At 40.5% G+C, this 21,133-nt stretch overlaps 2 protein-coding genes across 2 annotated transcripts in view; both read right to left on the bottom strand.

The window, feature by feature from the left end:
* TAF7 (TBP-associated factor 7) overlaps nucleotides 1–3,266 on the bottom strand; it is a 44,952-nt gene extending 41,686 nt beyond the window's left edge. The window contains exon 1 of the mRNA XM_087372611.1: nucleotides 3,054–3,266. Within this exon, the coding sequence (XP_087228737.1) occupies nucleotides 3,054–3,168 (115 nt within the window). The 5' untranslated portion in view covers nucleotides 3,169–3,266. The remainder of the gene's footprint in view (nucleotides 1–3,053) is intronic.
* A 4,809-nt stretch (nucleotides 3,267–8,075) lies between these two features.
* Nucleotides 8,076–21,133, bottom strand: part of LOC147903522 (C-terminal binding protein AN-like) — a 31,604-nt gene continuing 18,546 nt past the window's right edge. The window contains exon 5 of the mRNA XM_087399660.1: nucleotides 8,076–8,090. Within this exon, the coding sequence (XP_087255786.1) occupies nucleotides 8,085–8,090 (6 nt within the window). The 3' untranslated portion in view covers nucleotides 8,076–8,084. The remainder of the gene's footprint in view (nucleotides 8,091–21,133) is intronic.

Here is a 21,133-nt window from a genome sequence, read left to right as displayed (position 1 = left end):
ATCTGCCACAGGGGCAGATCTGACAGAGAAATAGGAGCACAAGATCCCATGGTGGCTGCCATGTGGGCAGCAACAAAGGCTGCCACATGGAGCATCTAAATTCTAAAGCAGGACTGTTGAAAAGCGCAAAGTGGTCAGCAAAAGGGCCCCACATCTAAGGCTCATGCAGGGCTGTTGACAGGCCCAATGCGGTCGGCAGAAGGGTCCCACATGTAAGTCTCATGCAGGGCTGTTGACAGGCCCAAAGTGATCAGCAGAAGGGCCCCACATGTAAGGCTTATTTTATGGCCCTGGAGTGGGCAACGCATAGGCCATAAAATAGGCCTGCTGGTCAGCAGACTGGAGGAGCAGGTCAGGCTTATCACAGACAAGTCGGCAGTACAGCACAAGTCAGACCACTAGGAGCCTCCCATGTGGCAGGGTCGGCAGACCGGTCAGTAGTACGGCTGACTAGTCGGATTTATAGACTGGTCGGCCAGACCTGTGGGGGGTTCTACGCCCTATAAACAGGGGGGGCATGGAGGTCCAGTAGCAATCTATCAGCAGATCTCCAGAGAAAAGCAAGGATTGCACACAAAGGAGCAGCATAGCCCTGCCCTGGACTTTTGGAGGACACTGAAGGCCATTGTTGGGTCAAGCATATAAAGGAAGGTGAACAGCAGTAGGACAGCAGCTGAAGCTCTCTGTTTGGTGCAAGGTGGAGTAGCAGCAAGGCACACTTAGAGCATGGTATTTTGTATATGGGTGTGTCCCTTTTGGGAGCGTAACAGGTGGTCTCAGGGAGACGGCAGATCCGAGGACCAGAGTGAGACACAGCAGACCCGCCAGTGGCTTGAGGCACATATCAGACTCGGGGACCGTCCCTCCATGCTTTCCAGCTCAGTGGAACAGTGACAGTGGCACTTGTTTATCGCAGGGCCATAGCCAGGAGACCACAGCAGACCACACACAGCAACATTTGTCAGCATCCCATCACTGACTCTATGCCACCACAGCCTCTTGCATTGCTGCCCCCCCCCCCGCTCTTCAGGCTTGACTTCCAGGTGACCATCGCTGTGTCGCCGGGCTTAGAGGCTCTACCCCTTCAGCTCGTTGTATCAGGTTCTTTCAGTCTCATAGACCGTTCACTCTTTCATAGAGTATGCCTCTCGAGCAAGGATTGTGTAGTTTGTATTGGTCTTAGGTCTATGGAAGGTGATAACAAGAGGGACCTGAACCCCCAGGATGGACGACAGGCAGTAAAAACTTCCAAGTCTAGATGAGGCGGAAGAGTGGGAGAAAAAGGATGCTGAGGCCCTGCCTTTGAGCATTGGAATGACGGCAGATCTGGTAATCCTGCACCTTGAATTGGCGAATACTGCAAAAAAAGCATTGGACAATGTATATGATCAAGGAGAGTGGTGCCATGTACTGTTGATGCCACTTGGATGGTAACTGTGTTCCAAGACGGCTAACCTGCCGGTTCGAGGACTAAATATCAAGGACGCCTTCGGCTTGTTCCTGTGAGCTTCCCATGGGAGGTGATGGAGCATCTACGTCAACAAGTGGGTATAGGCCCATGGTGAGTTGGTGAGAGGAGTGGAAATTAGTAGTCACCTCCCCACCTGCGAGGCCCCAAATGAGGACAAAGGGGAGCAATGGTCAGGATCAGATACATGCCATATAAAAGCTGCCACAGGGGCAGATCTGAGAGAAGGCTGCCATGTGGGCAGCAATGTAGATGGCACATGGGCAGCATCTAAAGGCTCATACAGGGCTGTTGACAGGCGCAAAGTGGTGGGAAGAAGGGCCCACATTGAGGGCTAGCAGATGGGACCCAGAGTGGGCAGTATATAAGCCATGAATAAGAAGTCTGCTGGTCAGCTGATTGCAGGAGCAGGCTGCACCTACCTGGGCCGGTTGGCAGCACAGCAGGAGTCAGGCCAGTGGAAGACCACTTAGGAGTAGAGCTGGCTGGTTGGGATTTATACAGTCTGGTCGGCCAGTCTGTGGGTCTGGTCAGCCAGATCTGTGAGGGCTTCCAAGCCCTATAAATAGGAGTCTACTGCATTTGCAGCCATGTACTCAGCCTCAGAGCAATAGTATTTTGCTTATTGCTCCCCATGAGATACTGTCATTGCTGGTTTGCAAATGCAAGCTGCGTGTTTAGCAGGTTCCTCTAATCATATATCATCTATCCTGACCACAAGAGAGGCAATTCTTTGAAGCTTGGGAGTTCTCTTTTACCGTGGTCCCACCATGTCTTGATACGCCCCTTTTATCTCAAAATGTAGGGCAAGTCATGTGCATGAATCTTCCCAAGACCTACTACTGAAGACAGAGGACTTTCTGATGCACCCTTTTGAACCTGCTCATCTGTCAGCTACACTGGAAAATTTAGGTAGCTTTTAATCAAAGAAAGCTTCTGCTAGAACAGCATGCGAAATGTTGCATCGCTGTTCATCCTGTGCCCTCTTTTTTTTTCGATTGCATTCCCGTGAATATTCGGATTGAAGCAGAACTTTCTCGAAGCGAATTACGCATCTTGTTCTTGTAACACAGTCACGATCTATTTAGATGCCCTTTTACATCTCTTTGTCGGCAAGTTCTGCACATCTGCTCAATGGACGCTTCAAATTCCATTTCATTTCGTGCCGCTTATCGAGAGAGAGAGAAAGAGATTTCGTTTTCTAGATGAGAATCAAATGTGGAGATACTGTAGTCATTAATGCTCCCTATCCACCCCCAAGAGAAGTGTCTTCTCGATTCTAGAAAATTTGGACAATCCCTTGGAAAAAAGTACCTCACGGCACTTTCTCAGTTCCGAGATGAGACACAGCAAATTAAACTAGCATCTGTGTCACTTTATATGACTCGGAGTTCGGAAAGCATCTATTCGTTCTGCAATGTTGGATTCCGGACCTGAAACCTTCCTGTAAATCCTGTTTTGCCTCAAATTGATCGCAATGGTGCTTGTGATCATGGAATTCGTAGGGGATAGTCCGCTACTGTTCGGTGACAAAAGAGACCGTTATAGAGAGTGTAAACAGCAATTTGTTGAAGTTAAGACCAACCTAAGAAAGAAAGGTCGATGCTATCATCGTCAATCGACAAGGGATTCTCGCTTAGAACTCGGTCCAGACGCTCAGCAACAGAGGGAGGCACTCGAAGGACGAAATGCTCCTCCATCTCCAACACCAACGAAGTTCGAACTGGTTTAAGTCCCCAGGCTATTTATAGGCCCCCAAGCGAGAGACAACAGGGGCGTCTGCTGAGCTGGATCGGCCACGCCCCTGTATTGTAATACCTCCGACATTTGCTCCCACATGTGCTATCACATAGATCGCGCACATGTGCGCCAAAGATTGCATATCCGTTACGAATGTTGCCTATCCGATGGTGTCGGATTCACGGGCACATGGTTGCCGGAACTTATCGGAGTCATGGGCACATGATCAGATCATCGTACTACAGGGTTTAATGGTCACGTGGTAGCTCTCCATCGGTTATCCATTTCTTGCCCGTCGTTGCATGCCTCCAATATGCTGGGTCAGGCAAGGATACCCCTTCTGGTATCCTTCCACTACGCTTTCTGAAGGATAGATATCTAAATCAGATTATCTTCCCAAGGTGAGAGTTGAGAGAATTTGAACTCTTAGCTTTGAAGGTGGCAACAAAGTAGTAGTGAGAATTTGAACTCTTCTACTCTTAGCTTTGAAGGTTGCATCAAATTAGAAGTTTCGAAGCATCTTCCGGTATCAAAAACATATTTTTGGCCTGCCCCCAATGGGGTAGGGCTTAGTAATCGTTTGGGCTTGAAAGAGAAAAATCGAGTATTTACTTAATTTTCATATTTGATTTTTTTTATTGGTCAGTTTGGATGGTGTCTTTTGCTTTAGCAATTGGTGTTCCTTTACAGCGGAATTCATGTTGGCGCGCACTGTGGGTGTGTCCTCCTTCAACGAAATAGATGGCTTGCTTTGTATATTGCGCAAAGGGGAATCTTTCATGAGCAAGGAAAGCATTTCACTCCATTTTCCCACTTGAGCATTTCGATTTGCATGACGAAAATATAGGAGTTTACAGCGAGATGCATGGAGGAGGTTTTAGTAAGTGGTAGGACGAGACCATTACATCTTGTATTTCATTCACGGATTTGCAGGATCTGGTGGCTTGACGAGTGGAGGCATTCTGCCCAACGGTTCCTACCACAAAATCAATTAACAACATCGCCAAGGCTCACGAAGGTGTATCTGTATTTAGGAGATTTGACAAGAAGGATTTCAAGTCCAAGGAGGGCCTTTGCGTGAATCAAACATTGTCTTGGTTTCATGTCTATATTCTCAGCTTCGGGTTGCAAAGGTTAGTTTTTCCAATTTGTAGCTCAAAGTAGTAGTTGAGCCAATCTCGTTCACTAGTTTGATTTTTGAGCTCGAGTTCCTTTCCCACTTCACCCACAATGGCTATAAGCTCAAACTTGCACCCAATTCATTCCTTATGGACTCGATCTGCTTCGTTTTGCACAAAATTTGTTTCTTCTGATTTCGATCTGCTTCGTTTTGCAAGTGGTGTGACTTCCATGGATGAGTTTCTCATAAAAAATTTACTGACAGTTTATAGGAACAAGCAAAACCACCAATACATCCTCTCCACTTTCACGTCCTCGCTCTATGTTGAGGGCCTATTCGCCTCTTTCTTTGCATCCGTCATCACCCAAAAATTTGGAAGAAAATCTTCCATGGTCTCCGGCTAGGTGAGCTTCCTCGTGGTGCAGCTCTCAAAGGTCCTGCCAAGGACATCGCCATGCTCGTCATTAGGGGCATCTTACCTGCAAATCAGGTGTTTCTTTCTCCATCTTTTCCCTTTCACTAGGGCGCAACAACTATCACCTTTTTTTTGCTTCCGCAGGCTGTCCCCATTTAGTGGTAGTTATGCAACATTCGATTTGCAAACATTTGAATGAGGATAATGGAGAGTCAGTGGTAATCCCACTAGAGTGCCTATCGAGCATTGCTGGTTCAAAATAAAGTCGAGTTTATATTAACCTCTTTTGTTCCTTTTGAGATTCTCTTGATGATGCACTTTGTTAAACTTGCACTCAAAGTAAGGTGAGGTCAATTAGCTTGCAAAATCCTATTTTGTGACTTTTACAATGCTAGTAGGTGAGTGGTGCATTATCATTTCCAAACTTTTTATCCTTCTTAAATGAATAGAATTACAATCAACATCCACTACCAGAGCAAAAGACATGGACTGAAACTAAGAGTTCAAGTTTGAGCTCCATAATTACATCCCATGGTCAAATGGAATGCCCATAACAATCAAAAGTAGCAATGCAATAAGGAATAGCATCAAGTTCCAATCGTTGATGCAGCTACATTATTTAAAAGAACCTCAAGTAAAACGTGTTGACTTGTAAAAGAAAGATGTGATTGTATTGAACATTTAAGGATGGAAAAATATAGGTATGAAACTAGCATACTAATATTCCTAATGAGACATAAAAAAAGAATCTCATGAGTATAAGTTGACACCATAGGATTTGCTATGATGAACAAGTCATGGTTGGCTGATGGACATTTTAATACTAGTGGAAAGCAATGTGCAAGCTTCTCACATACAAAGGCTAGCAATGGGATTTGGGAGTTTGGAAAATAGCATTTTCTAAAAGAAATCTTGCCTTTTATATAAAACTAATGTAAATACAAACATATTTTCTTTTTATATGAAACTAATGTAAATACAAATATGAAACTAATGTAAATAGAAATATATTTGCTTGCAGCCTTATGTACTTGTAACAAGGTTGCATTGTTATGAACATCAATGTGTGACTTATCTTACTAAATGTATTTCTCCATTGCTAAGGATGGGCAAGAACAATCATTATACTTCTCTTTTCTTGAGCCTATTAATTTGTTTTATTGTATAAATTTCCTTCATTGGTCCTTCATCTTTAAATCATAATGGCTTTGTATTGTAGATGTTTATCCTTCTAGCCCATCCTTTATCAATCTTACAAACACTCTACCAAAGTTGAAGGTTCTTATAGTTTTATAAGAGAACATTGATTTTAATTTTTTATTATAGGAGCATCTTCGCCACATTCATGTGTCCATAATTTGCTATAAACAAAAGGGAGATGTATTTGAGATTGGTTTGGAGGTCATAACAAAGATGCATGCAGACTCTAATATCATTTCAAGTCCAAATACGCAATGAAAAGTGTTAATTAATTCCAAAATCGTTTAATATATCAAAAGCGAAGTGATTTGAGTAGAGGCTTACCACATCAACATATGGGAATGGAATGAGAATTTGACACCTAAGTTTCTTGAGGGAAAGAGGCATATGGATGAAATGCCATGATATTTGAAAGAGAATTTTTGGGTTAAAACTTGAGCAGTTATCAAATTGAGCATTATGAAAAAGAGAAGGGCGAGTTGAGGCAAAATCACACATATTCATCTCCTACATAATGTATAGATCTCTTCGATGCACAAAAATACATATCAACCATCCAAGAGGAGGGTAGGTGCAAAAGAGGAGAGCTCATGCGAGGTATTCATAATTTTGGGCTCAATGTAGGATGAGTTTATTGTTGAGTATTCATCTCAACATCATATTCATATTGTACATAGCACTAATACAAAATAATGCCAAAATGGTAAAAGGGATGGAAACTAAAGAGGTTTTTATATATTCATACTTTTCAACCAATATAATGTGCCATTTATGATTTTATCTCTAGTTACACCCTCTCTTCTCATCTCTTCTCTTTGCCTCTCCCTCTTCATCTTTGTTCATGGTATCAGAGCATCCTTGGCTTTTGTTGAGGCATTGTGATCCCTTATGAGAGTGTAAGGCTCATTGTGTTCCTTGTGATTGACAGTGAGAAATTTGTGAGTCAAATTTTAGTGTTCATTTTCTTCTTGAGAGAAAGAGACATTGTAGCTCCTATTCTCTATTTTGAGAGATTAATTTCATTTTCCTTCTAAGTTGTCTTAACCTTCATGTGTGTGATTGAGAGTGAGAGAGCTGGAGTTATTTTTTTATGTTCATTTTGTTTCTTGAGAGAAAGGGAGATTGTAGCTCCTTTTTTTTGAGAGAGAGATAGAGAGATTAATTTCATTTTCCGTGTGAGTTTTCTTCTTCATGTTAGAGAGAAAAGAAAGAAAGAAATATATGTTAATGTTAGTGGAAGGCCTCGCGGTCCTATGGGACAAAGTAAAGAGAACACCAAAAGGGAAAAAACTCATACAAGCCACAAAGGGCTGGAGCAAGGGCATGCTAAGGCCCTTGTTGAGTACTATGCTGAAGTAAAGAGCTCAATAGCTCAAGCAAAATCAAATACAAAACATGCCGTATCATATCATATCATGTCATGTCATATCATGTGCTATCTGAAGTAGGAAGATGGCTGGGACAAGGACAAGATCTCAATTCAAAACCCAGCACTATGGTGGCTCGTCTATGAGCAGCAAAGATGTCTCATATCTACATCTGTCTGGCTTTCTCACGATCTTTGAACCTATTGAGCTATGTTCAGAGTGACCCCTCGTCTCCATCTCCCTTAAGGAAAGTTGTGATAGGTCGGCGAGTGCGCTCTGGTTGCTCTCCGTGCCATGGGTAGCCTCTACAATCCTCTCTCAACAATCCATAATGCTCGCATATTAGCGAGCTCCTCCTCCTCCAGCCCATTGTGTCCTAGAGCTAATCAAATGCATAGAAATCTGTGACATATCGTGTCTGGACAGTCTTTGTATCTTGTGGTTTGGTCCCCTCCTGCTGCTCCTTGATTTGTCATAGCAAGGTCTCCCTGTGGCGGTGCATCTCAAGTAGATAGAGCCCAATCTAGACCTGGTCATGGAAGTAGAACAATCGTGATAGTGGGCCGAACCCACTCAAGTAGATAGAGCCCTAAACCTGGTCATGGAAGTAGAACAATCGCAACAGTGGGCCAACCATCTTGATAAAGACAGTGGTATCGTCCCTAAATCTCGGGGCAGCAGGCACAGAGAAAGTGCTCCTCTTTCTCAATCTCTCCTAGTGTGCATAACATGTAGATCTGCTGCTCTCTGGGTATATGTGTTGCTCTCCCTATTTCAATCCTCAGCTAATGGCATGAAACCTGCATCTGCCCAATGGTTATCCTCAGTGCGTGTGAGACTCCCCTATCCTCGAGATACTGGGGTCTGCTGATGAATCCCTCCTCCGAGACTCTCATGAAATGGTCGCGGTAGAACTGGGTCTTAGTGGGGAGCTCTTGATCTCCCCCCCAAGCCCAAGATGTGTGGAGGAGGAGGAGACCTAACCATATGATATGGTTAATATCATCTCGTAAAATCGACTCAAGGGGTGCATCCATACTATATTGAAACGGAGGTCCATCCGTGTCTAGCAAACCATGTAGCCATACGTGCATACCATGTGTTCGCCCCGCTCTCAGCTAGATGTAACCTACCTTATCTTACTATATATTCTCTCTACTACTATCCTTCTACAACTTACAAACAACTCTACAATGACAGTTAGCAAAAAGTATTAAAAATATCAACACTTGAACACAAGTAGCTATGACTCAAAGCTACAATGAAAAAGTAACGAAGGTACCTAAGTAGTCGATTCAACCCAAAAAAAACTACTCAATTAGAAAGCAACTACAAATGCTAGTAGCCAAGCACAATGTCAAAGCTCAAAGATGACTATATCACCGATGGCAAATGTAGTCTACCATAAGGTGCAAAATGACAAGACACAAGCGGAGACAAACTACAGCATGATACAAAAACAAGGCAATAGCAAAGAAACTATAGATGTGGATAACAATAAAGATCCAATGCTTCAAGACACAGTCAACAACCCAAAAAAAACTACTCAATTAGAAAGCAACTACAAATGCTAGTAGCGGGGCACAATGTCAAAGCTCAAAGATGAATACATCACCGATGGCAAACGTAGTCTACCATAAGGTGCAAAATCACAAGACACAAGCAGATAACAACTACAGCATGATGCAAAAACAAGGCAATAGCAAAGCAACTATAGATGTGGATGACCATAGAGGTCCAATGCTTCAAGACATAGTCAACGGCTACAATGATATGCAATTAAGCTACACCTTAGACTATAGAAAAGGACATAAGCAAGCATCGCACAAATAGAGCATGATAGTGCAAGATGGTCTGATGATGTGACATAGATATAGTAGGTACAAAAAACTCAAAGCGCAAGATAGAAAAGACATGTACAACATTCAACAATAGACATATGTAGCAGGCACGACCCCCTCACAACCCACGACCAAGCAACATCTACTACTGGAGATGCAAGTTATATAAGTGCGACACCAAACAACATACAAATCATGAAAGAAAATGCAATGTGAACTAACTATGATGGTCATAGATTGCAGGCAACAAGGACGATGGGTCTCCTTCGTAGAACGTCCACAACTTTAGGTAAGCAACATGGCAGTCAACCACATGGCAGATAGGGTCATCATAGTTTTGACACATGGCATAGTAGATCCACCACCTAGCAATAAGGCTAGTTCATCTAAATAGCCATGTGGCACCACTGCCACATCATTTGGGCACATGGTAGATTGCTAGGTCATCAATCCATGTGGCAATAATGCCACCTCAACATTGTCATGTGGCAACAACATATAATGCCACCTCGATAGTCAACATGTCATATAGTGCCACCTAAACATACACCTCTTGCTAAGCACACTTTGCATAGTGCATGTGCACCCACTTGCCACATCATCATTTGTGCTTCATGGGAACACCTCCACATTTTGCATATGTACCCACTTGGCACATTATCATTTGTTCTTCACAGGGACACCTTTCACATCTCTTCATAAGAAAAAACCTTGTCTTTCTTGTCTTTATGGTCCAATAATGGACCGTGACTAAACATCGCTACATTTACACTCTACACCTCACTTGCATTAACTTTTTTATATTTACTCATTAAAAGGAGGTGAAAAACCTCGTTCTACTGAACAAAACTAAAGAAAAGGGTAGTGTACTAATTTGTACTATGTATTGAGAACTAGAAATTCTTTTGGAATGCTGATGTAACTGGTTAAGCATGGAATTGTTCATATGAATATATATATTTGGTTGTTCTTCTATTGTAGAAACCATTATTGAGCTCCTAGGAATCTTTTTGAGAAGGTTTTGTGGTTCAACATGGATGACAATTGTGCATAGGCTACGAAGCCTCGCTTCCCTTTATAAACTAACCATTGGTTGTTTATATTGGATGGTGGCACGTGAGCCAGTGCACTTTTCTACAAGGTTTTTAAAAAAATGCCCAGGGATGCTTTGGTGGAATCGAAAAAGTGATTGAAGCACTTTACTTGAAGGAATTGATCCTGGTGCTACTCTCGAGTAATGGGGTGACCCACCCTAGTTTAGCACATAGGCCTTGGGACTATTTTTTTGGACTAGATCTTGAAGCTATGAGAATAATGGATTCTGGTTCTATGTTGTTTTTAAGTTTAGGACTCATTTTACATAGCAAGAAAGCTCTCAAACAAAAGTTATGTAGTATCCCTACACGTTTGAAGGTTTTGGTGTTGACCAATAACATTTTAAAGGGTTTTTGAAGAAATGACCTAACTATCCCTTGCAACCTTTCAATGATTATGCAATATTATTAAAAAAGAGAGTTCTTTCGTACTACAGTCGTAATACTTGCTTGGGAAAAGCAAAATTGTAATTGTAATCTTGAACCAACTTATAGGATTGCTAGTGTTAAAGGGAAACCAACACCCTTTCTAACAAATTTTAAAATGCTAACATATAGTGATATAGAACTACAGAATTGCAGAAGAATGATGAACAAATACAATATTGAGACTCAAAACTTGTGAGATTTCATTAATAAGGACCACAAGACTCTAAAAAACAAAGAGAGATATAATCTCATAGACAAGAAGATACATGATTGTATTCAAATCTATCTAAGAGTGGACATATGTCTCAATATATAGTTAATTCTTGCAATGTTGTTCTTGGCCCTATTTTCCTTTCGATAGTTTTTTACTCTAACTTTACATATTTTGGAATATTCAAATTTAATGAAGATGTAATTTAGAATAGCAATGCCTTATTGAAACTCAACATGCACACACATACACATCCTTGATTGCACTTTATTCAAATGAACGCATAGTGTTAATAACTCCCTACTTCAATTTTGTTACCCATCCTTGATTTTAATGAAGATGTAATTTAGGCATAGGACTAATAGCAATGCCTTATTGAAACTCAACATGCACACATATACACATGCTTGATTTCACTTTATTCAAATGAACTCATAGGATTACCAACACCCCTACCTTGATTTTGTTACCCATCCTTGGGTAATAGGTGTGATTTACTAATGGAGTTTTTTGGCAGCATGGCTTACCCATGATGTCATTTGAGCCTATCAATCTTTGTGATGTTTGCATGATGGGGACCCTATTCCATCAAGGATGTTGGCACTAAAGAACTAAAGGTTGCCTAGATTGACTAATTGCTAGGTCCCCGATGTTGAAATCTTCTTTCAACTACTTTAAGTCTGCTATTGTATTTTGTCTTCCTCGTATTTTTGATATTTTTATGTTGATATGCTCTATAGAAGCTCTGCTTACAAGCTAATCCAAATTTGAAATATATTTCACTATTTGTTGACCCAGTCGTTGTACATGGGTCTCTCAAATATTAGCTCCTTTACTTTCTTACATTTAGTGACCTTTGTTGGTCTTCGCTTCCATTTATCCTTCTATTTTATTTGTAATCACAAAGATAGCAATTATTTTTTAATCTAATTAGCATTTGATAAAATTGTTCGTGTGCTTCATGAGAATGGATACTTTTTGGACCTTTCCCAGTTATCAAAGCTCTCTTGTGAAAGAAAGCAACAACAATAATGTAGTGAAAGAGGGGGAGCTTGAGCTCTACAATTGCACAAGTATATGCAGAAGAGAGGAATTCTTTATTCAAAAAAGAAGTGGAGGCATGTGCAGCTCTTCCAACTGCTCAACAACAGCTCCTCGACACAAGTAATTGCTTTGCTATACACCGAACAATGGTGAATGACTAGCTATAGCATTAGATGGTTCTATAGCTATGATAGCTCCATTGTCATTATTAATGCTCAACGTTCATATTGCTAACATGCAGGTGCTTTGTCCTTCCCTTCCTCAAGACTCATGTAGCTATAACTTCCTTGATGCCTCCCTGCTTTGCTCTACCTTATGTCACAATCCTGTAGCACTGTCTTTTGGTGCATGCAAGTTCCTTTACCTCCCTACTTTCTAGCTATGTTAGTGCTTCTTTCTCAGTTACCATTAGGGTTCGATGTTCTCTTCCCTCTCTTGAAACATTAACGCACTTATAATTATGTCAATTTGCGTGTTCTTTCCTGCTAGTGTCGTGACCCATCATGAATGCATCTTAGTTTGAAAGAATGTATTTACATGCATCAATAGTAGGTGCATGTTGAAACACTAATCCCCTTTTTGACACACGGAGTCAGGACAATGTATTGTGTAGAAGTCACATTCCCTGGCGACATCTGCTTGCTTATGGTATTGAAGTTGTTCGATTGTTTTCGTTCTTGATTTATACTTACGTTGCCAGTACACTATCAGGCAACATTATCATGTTTAAGCTACATATCTTTATCTTACACTTCGTCTATACCTTATGGGATATTCACTCCCCCTCCTTGGCTTCTCTATGAGGACTCTTCATTGGGTTCGTCTCCTCTACTTGGTACGTTGCTAAGCTTCTACTTTCAATTTGTGCCTCAAGAATGTCGCTTACACATTGATTGTGTTAAGGTTCCACTACCTCTTCGTCTATTTCTCCCCCTTACTCATTTTCGCCCACCTGGTTGGTGCCCTGCTCCTCATGATTAAGACCTCTTCCTACTTACGTCTCACTTCATCTTTTGTCTTACATGTTCACTGAGTAGGCTTTGGTTATCTCATTCCCCTCCCCTTGTTCCTACTACTCCTTGGAGTTCTTTCCTTTCTAATTGGCCATCTTCTTCACTAGTTGTTATTTGCCGTCAGTGGTGTGCCATCCTCTCCTCTTTCCTTTGGAGTCTCTGGTAGCATTAGGGCTCACTTAGTCAAATGTTTTCTTTTAAACCTTTGTCTACGGTGAAGCATATAATTGCTTCACTCTACATACATGCAGCATTGTTCGTTTCTTGTTTCCTACGTAGTCACTTTATATAGAGTTTATATATATATATATATATATGTATGTATTGTATATATATGTAGATATATGTATATATATATGTAGATATATGTATATATACATATATATACATATGTAGATATATGTATATATACATATATATACATATATATATATACATATATATACATATATATACATATATATATATACATATATATATATATATATATATATATACATATATATATATATATATATATATATATATACCTATACATACATACATACATACATACATATATATATATTCTTAGTGGTTTACCTGCGGGCTCCCTTCTGGGTAACTTTCAGTGTTACCATGTTTTTAGTTGTTATTTGTTAACCTTTATAACTTTAATTTTTTAATATATTTATCCACTTTTATATGAGGGTTGATGGTTTTAAAGTTAATTTTGTTTGGACTTTGTCATTTCATCTTGTATGTTTTCTCATTTTTTAAGTAAGTTTTTTCTCTATGTTCATTCATTGTTCTCTCATTGTTCTTTACTCTCCCTCCTCTCTTTATTGATCTTATCTCCACTTTTTTTCACTTATGTTTTTAAAGTTATATATATCTATGTATGTATGTATGTGTGTGTGTGTGTGTGTGTGTGCACGCGCACGTGCGCGTGAGTGTGTGTGTGTGTCTATTCTTCACTTGGTGTTAGCTTTGTGTCTTTTACTTTTCCAGAAACTAGACACTCAAAATTAAAAGGAAAAAATATATTTTTGCTTTCTCCTTTTTTCCTTAATTTTTAAAAACCCTCTCCATGTTTCCTTAAATTTTCTTATTAATCCTTTGGGGTGATTTGTAATTCCTAAAAGTTTTAGCCTTTAGTGGTGTCTTAAATAAAAATTTCCATAATTTTTTCCCTTTTAATTTGGACTTCATTGTTAGATTGTATAAGGTTCAAATGCTTGTCTTATTGGCTTATTTCCCTTTCTAAAACATTCCTTTCTTTTTATTTCATTCAATTGGTCTAACTTACTTCAAACCATTTTCTTCCTAGGGACGTGGATTACCCCTTGCATTAAATAATTAAGTTATTTTGTAATCCTTAATTGCCAGTCATGGGTGTGGTACTACAACCCAGCTTTAATTCAATTAATTTGTTTAGCCCTTAACTTCTCTAATGCCTCTTTCTACTTCAATATAGTTTTTCCATTCTTTCAATAGCCCCCTTGTTTAAAAATATTAACAAATTTCAATTATGGATGTGGATGACCCCCTCAGTAAATCACTTATTCTCAATCATTTACTCACCACTCATCTACTATGTATTAAAAATCTAAAAGAAGGTGTGGATGACCCCCTTTCTTGCTTCCTTTTAAGTTTTTTATGGGTGCGGATTACCCCCCATCTTTAATTCCAAAAATATTTTTTCCTTAAATAAGGGATGTGGAGTACCCCCCTATATTAAGTAAAAAATTGTTTTGGGTGTGGCCTACCCCTCATACAAAATTTCCTTAAACAAATTCTACCTTAGAATCTACAGGGAAGTCTTTGTTTCTTGGTAAAGCTATAACAAGCCAAGGAGCACATGCATTACTTGTCTTCCCAAATTAAGCTATATTGTTCCAACATATGGTTTTTTTAATGGTGACACGTAAGTGGACCCTGACAGTTGACCCTGTGGCAACAAGGGCCAGAAGTGCAGTCTAGAGCAACAACGATGAGATCATTGTGTGTGTAGAGTAGTGGCAAAGCTCCGCTTGTAATATCTTGAGCCTAAAAGATGATATGATGAATCTTAAAGGATGAGGAGAGCCAAAATCCTCTCTAGAAAACATTCAATCATACTTGCAAAATCAGGATCTAGAGAGAGAAATACTAAATCTAGAGAGAGAAAGATAAAGCCTACACTTTTGCCAGTCCCCCACTTTGTGAAGAGACCCAAAAGGTCCCTCCACTTTATGTAGAGACCCAAAAGGTCCCCCCACTTTGTGGAGGGACTCTTGTCCAAGGTCTCCTGCAAAAGAGGTCCAACTCCTCACTCCCCCCCCTTGAGATTGCCTCAGCCATCGCAAGCGGTTGGTGCCATGCACCATGCAGGCATCGCGAGCCATCGCAACTCTCAAAAATCGCCACTGCTTCTCGAAAACCACATCATCGCTTCTCGAAAATTGCACTGGCACCCAAAAATCATGCGACCTCCTCCCTAGATCACTGTGCCTTTTTTGTAATTTGTGCAGCCTCTAAAGAGAGAAGAGAAAGAGAGAGAGAGAGAGAGAAAGAGAGAGAGAGAGAGAGAGAGAGAGAGAGAGAGAGAGAGAGAGAGAGAGAGGGGGAGGGAGGGAGGGATTAGGGTAGGACTAACTAACCCTTAGGTTAGTCAAACTAACCATAGTACATTAGGTTAGGTTAGGGCTCAGAGAGAGAGAGAGAGAGAGAGAGAGAGAGAGAGAGAGAGAGAGAGATTAGGGTAGGACTAACTAACCCTTAAGTTAGGGCTGAGAGAGAGAGAGAGAGAGAGAGAGAGAGATTAGGGTAGGACTAACTAACCTTAGGTTAGTCAAACTAATTGTAGTACATTTGGTTAGGTTAGGGCTCCCAACCAAAAAAACAAAAAAAAAAAGAGAAAGGGAGGGATCTAACTCATAGGTAGTTAGTGGGCGTTAGGTTAGTTTAGGTTAACCAATCCTCCCAACAAAAAAAAAAAGAGCGAGAGAGAGAAAGAGGGCCTTTATCGAAAAAATTTATCTATGTTTGCCCCTTCTTCAAGGGCTCGTATCTTGGCCGTTTGTAGGCCAAATCGCACCTAGTTTAAATCCAAATTTCATGCACGTAAAGATCTATATCAAAAGAAAAATTTCACATCATTTTTGCATCATTTTGGGTCTCGCTAGTTGCCACTACATAGGCATTGATTTCAACCAATTGATTGCATATTTTTTGCCTTTTTTGGGCTACAAAGGTTGAAATCAATGGCGGATTTCATAGTCAGATGAACTCACTTGAAAGATACAATTAAGCATTGTGTATGCACCTTATATCTGGCCTAAGACTAGTACCTACATACTTTCACAAACTTTCTTCTGCCCTTGACGCCCTCCAAGAATTCAACCTCTCACCATCGACAAGCAGCATGGAGGACCTAAGCATTTGCATCCTGAAGATTACTTCGATCAATGACACAACCACAACAACAACCAAAATGGAAGAAGAAACTTTGGCAAATTAGAAATGCCAAAGTACAATGGACAAGGAAATCCTATCAGATTTCTTCAATTCTTTGATGCAGCATGTTGTGCTAGAGGTGATCAATCAAAATGAAACCAAATCCGCTTGGTTTTTGATGGTCCTAATCGACGAGGCCTCGAAATGGTACCTCAACCTTCTCATAGAACAAAGAGCCATATGGGCACTGCTATCCCAGTAGTTCAGGAGAAGGTTCCAAATAGAAAGGCTACAAGATTACCCCACACTTTAATTGGGAAATATGGAAATGTGCAAGAAAGAAAAGGTCAGAAATATGGAAATATGGAAATGCACAAGAAAGAAAAGGTCAGTACATACTTAGGAAGAATGAAAATCCCTGTCCAAATGATAAGTACCTCATAGAATGGTTCATCTTTGGACTGAAAAAATCAATTCGCAAGGACATGAAAAAGTTAGTAGCTATGCACATTTTTGCAATGCTCATGAAGTGGCAATTGACATTGAGGATGGCATGACCGATTCAATGATGAATATAAATCAATTCATTGTGAGCAAAAAACCTTCAAAGAAGGGAAGCACTTCCAACAACAATCGCGCCACCGAGGACAAAGTGGCAGCCATGGCCCTAAGAGTAAAAGATGAAATGATGCAGGTCATAGAACAAAAGTTGCACGTTTCTTAGCCACCACAGTACCCATGGAGAGAGAAAGTCTGATGCCCACACTTTATGGCCAACCACATGGCCAATAAGTACCCAATCCTAAGGAACAGACTCAACCCCCAAGGTTATGGTGTGCCACTTGCAATGTTAGAGGCCATGAGGTAAACACCTACTTCTACAATATGAGGGTTGCACAATCCCGACCCAATAGTACCAACAATAGGTGCCAATCCTAGTATATAGGTAGCCAACAGTAGGACCCAATGCACAAGTGCCATGGCTCAATCCCATTTTGGTGTGGACACAAGTGCCTCAACTGTTGAGAAATGCCAATCCTTTGTAGTACCCTCTAGCCACCAATCTTGCTCCAGTAGTTCCAGTGCAATAACTCCAACTTGAAGAGCTGAAACCACAATACAAGTATGAACATGAGTACCCAATGTACTACATGGAAGGTATAGAAGGACTCATTCATGTATATGCAAGTCAAGTAGGGTCAACCACATATCGAAAACCCATCAAGTGTTTTGGTCATGGGGAAAACTATGGCATTGTGGAATGCCCACATAAGGGTAACCTTGTTACATTTCAACCTATGTGCAGAGAGTGTGGAGTTGGGCATGCATGCATGGACTGACCACTAAGAGCAAAGCCTCAACCAAACAATGAAGTAAAACCTGATGTACCCCTGGGGATGATTAGTGTGGAAAGTCATAGTGTGGCTACATAAAATGTGGTATCTTAGCCATACTTGATCGTAACAAGGCAGCCAAAAGAAGCGGCACAAAAAAAACTCCTTTCCACTCAAAAAGCAAAGAGTCCTCTAGTAAAACAAGCCTCACCAAGCCCACAGCTCAGCCCAGCACATATACAGACAGTGCCACCTAAGAATCAAAGGAAGCATACCCCAATGCTGAAATTGAGGAAGCTCGTTATCAATCCTTGAAGCAATGGGTACAACATGAGCAAGAGAAATTTGAGGTAGACAAGATGGCAGCAGCAGAGGTTAGAGCACCCTCATCACCCAGCATTGACACAATGATTGATCCCAACACATTCCAAAGGGTAATGGAGCAACATGCAAAACATACCCAATTGGATGGTATTGCATTAGTCAGCTTGATAAGCTGCCCCATCATGATGCCAATTGGAGCCTTACTAGGAAATTGCCCTACAATGTGGGAGAGTTTCAAGGGATGGATAGAATCTTCACAATACTTCCCCCCATATGAAGAAGAAGATAAGGTTATTTCAATAAAATTCGGTGCTATGGATGACATAAAAAATGTAATGTAACCATCTCATTGGAGCAGAAAGCCTTTGGCCAATACCCTGCAATAGTGGACGATGGATCTAGTGTAAACATTTTAGCAAAATATCTTTATGAAGAATGGGGCCTACCTCCAATACAGAAGTCTATATTCAACATCCGCCTAGCCAACCACACTAAAATGAAGCCATTGGGCATTGTTGATAATGTGCCAACAAAAATTGCTTCATTCTAGATTATACACCATTACAGTCAGTAATTGCAACAATGGTGATAGTTATTTGGTACCATGGCATCATATGAGCAAGAAAGAGAAATGGAAAGACAGATGCTCTCATCCCTCCAAACCAAATTGCAAAGTGCTGAGACTAAAATTTATAAGCTTAAGGAAAGAATGGCCAAGAAAATGCAGCAACAACTCCTTGTTCAAAATGCTCTAGCAGAAAGTAGGAAGGAGGCCTTACAAGCCACGGTTTTCCTCAAGAAAAACACCTACAACTATCTAATGCCTTGAGAAGAAACAAAGAGGTCCAGTTATACCTTTCCCATTTGCAAGTCACTTGTCATTATCTAAAGCAAGAAATGGTGCACTTAAATGAAAGCCTGCTACTTCAAGAGGATCATATCGATGCCATAATAGACATAAACAATGAGTTACATCATAGCCTTAAAGAACATAAACATAAAATTCAAGCACTAGAGAAGAAATGCATACCATTAAGGGAGATACTTGTGAATGCCAAAGCAGAACTGGATGCTCAAGAACAAGAGATACTCCAACTCCGCATGCTTAATGATCAATTGCCAGGGTAGCCAAAAGCAACTCAATAATTCAATAGTCTAAAGATTGCATACACCTCAACACTGGGTAAGTATTAAGAAAAGTGCATAGAGTTGCAAAATCAAAAGGCAATAATTTCCAAGTTGGAACTTCAACTACTAATTCAAGCCAACGATGATGCGGAGGGGTCAACACAAGATCTGTTGCTATAGGACATCACTACATTATACCAAGAGCTTGTTGCAGCCATCTAGAAAGAGGATCACCTTGAAGAAAAAATATGCATTCATTGGAAACACTCACAAATCAAGATGTTACATGCAGTATCTGGTATTGATTGGACTAGGCCCGTGAGCACAAAGACTTTCCGGGATCTATGCTAGTATATGGATGAAGATGAGAGAAATGTGTTTTGTGTCTCAGTGCATGCAAATCTCATATGGTTAAAGGATGATGCAATACTACTATATGAGTGCTTGATGGGAAGCCCCCCCTCTTTAGATAGTAGCCAACCTCCTACCCTTACTACAACAATCACAATCAACTTCCCTAGGATATAACTCCTAGAAAAATCATACATAAAGCTGACAATGCCTACCAGAATCGACAAAGATATGTGAGAGGAATATGTGGTCTACCTTCAATCTTATCTCCCTTATCTGGCCACTCTCTTTTCTAATCTTCTCACATCCCTACCTAACTCCAGTACCATCCTTTGGACCTTTATAGAAATGCATGCTCCCATGCCTCTCAACACTACCTCCTAATCCAAGAATCTAACTCCTATCATCTAGTAACACCTAACTTTTTTCCCCTTTTGAGCCCTGCAACCTCCTAAACCCTTGAACTCCCATGGAGGTGAGATCCTCCATCCATCATTGTGATCAAGCTTGCTTTCTCATCCACGCGTGCATGAGATCTACTTTCCACACTGTAGCCTACACCTCTCACTGGAATACGACTGAAGGACCTATGCTACACTTGTATACACCTATGCTACAACAAGCAGCAACACGACTGTAGGTGACCAACACCCTGCCCTTGGGAGAGACAGTGACAACATTGACCTTGGAGCTTGGACTACCTTGTACCAATTTCTACATATTGAATATGCAACCATATAATGAAATGTTTCTTGTCCACCTTTATCTGAGCTTTGTGTGTCATGTTGTTGAAAGGTTTCAAATTTTAAGCACTCTCTCTCTCTCTCTCTCTCTCTCTCTCACTTACGCTAGTGTTCACGTTATTGTTTGGCATTAATTCAAGCATCACGATAATGTTAGCTTAAAGACGAGTTAAGAATAATAGACAATGGATCCATATTAATATGATGAACTATAAGCCTTTTTAACAAGGCAATTATTGACACGATTTTGAGATGTTTTCATAAAAATATTTTGTGGCATGGGATGGTGGTATGAAACATGTTTGTGAGGACTAGTTATAACACATGGTCGAGGCGTTATGTGCATAGTTATGAGGAAATTAAAGGCTGATTGGAGATGAAATGACTCACTGATCAATAGTTTTGGAGAGAGTGCTATATAAGGAAACTCTCTTCCATGGAACCTATCAACCAAGTCACTTCAGCATTTTGCCTACTTATCATCACGTAACTGAGTTCATCAATCTTCCATTAACTAGCCTGGTAGGATAGCCTTATTGCCTCTCTATAATGTGCAATATACAATAGCATACTGCAAACAACTATGTGCAACTCGGGCCACAAGCTAGTAATCCTTAAGAATTCCTACCGTGGTGATGCAAACATGGCAAAAAAGGTACTCGTGCCTTCTGTGTAATGGTCACTCTTATAGTAATGGTAACGATTTTTGATTGCATGGTCTCTGGATAAAATGTACTGCTCAGTTGTTTTGTGCGATACATCCCATAGATTCCAAGAGTGAGCATCTTCATTATGAGCTTGTGTGCATAGAAACTCAGCCAACATGATTAAACTAGTCAAAACTCAGGAACAAGGGAAAGGCTATCAACATTCGGCAGTAATAGCTCATATGAT

Source organism: Dipteris shenzhenensis, chromosome 3, assembly GCF_047967505.1.
Source record: "Dipteris shenzhenensis isolate YYH24624 ecotype China chromosome 3, Dip_SZ_1.0, whole genome shotgun sequence".
Lineage (NCBI taxonomy): Eukaryota > Viridiplantae > Streptophyta > Polypodiopsida > Gleicheniales > Dipteridaceae > Dipteris > Dipteris shenzhenensis.
Note: the sequence above shows the minus strand (reverse complement) of the source record. Positions and strands in the feature narration are given on the sequence as shown.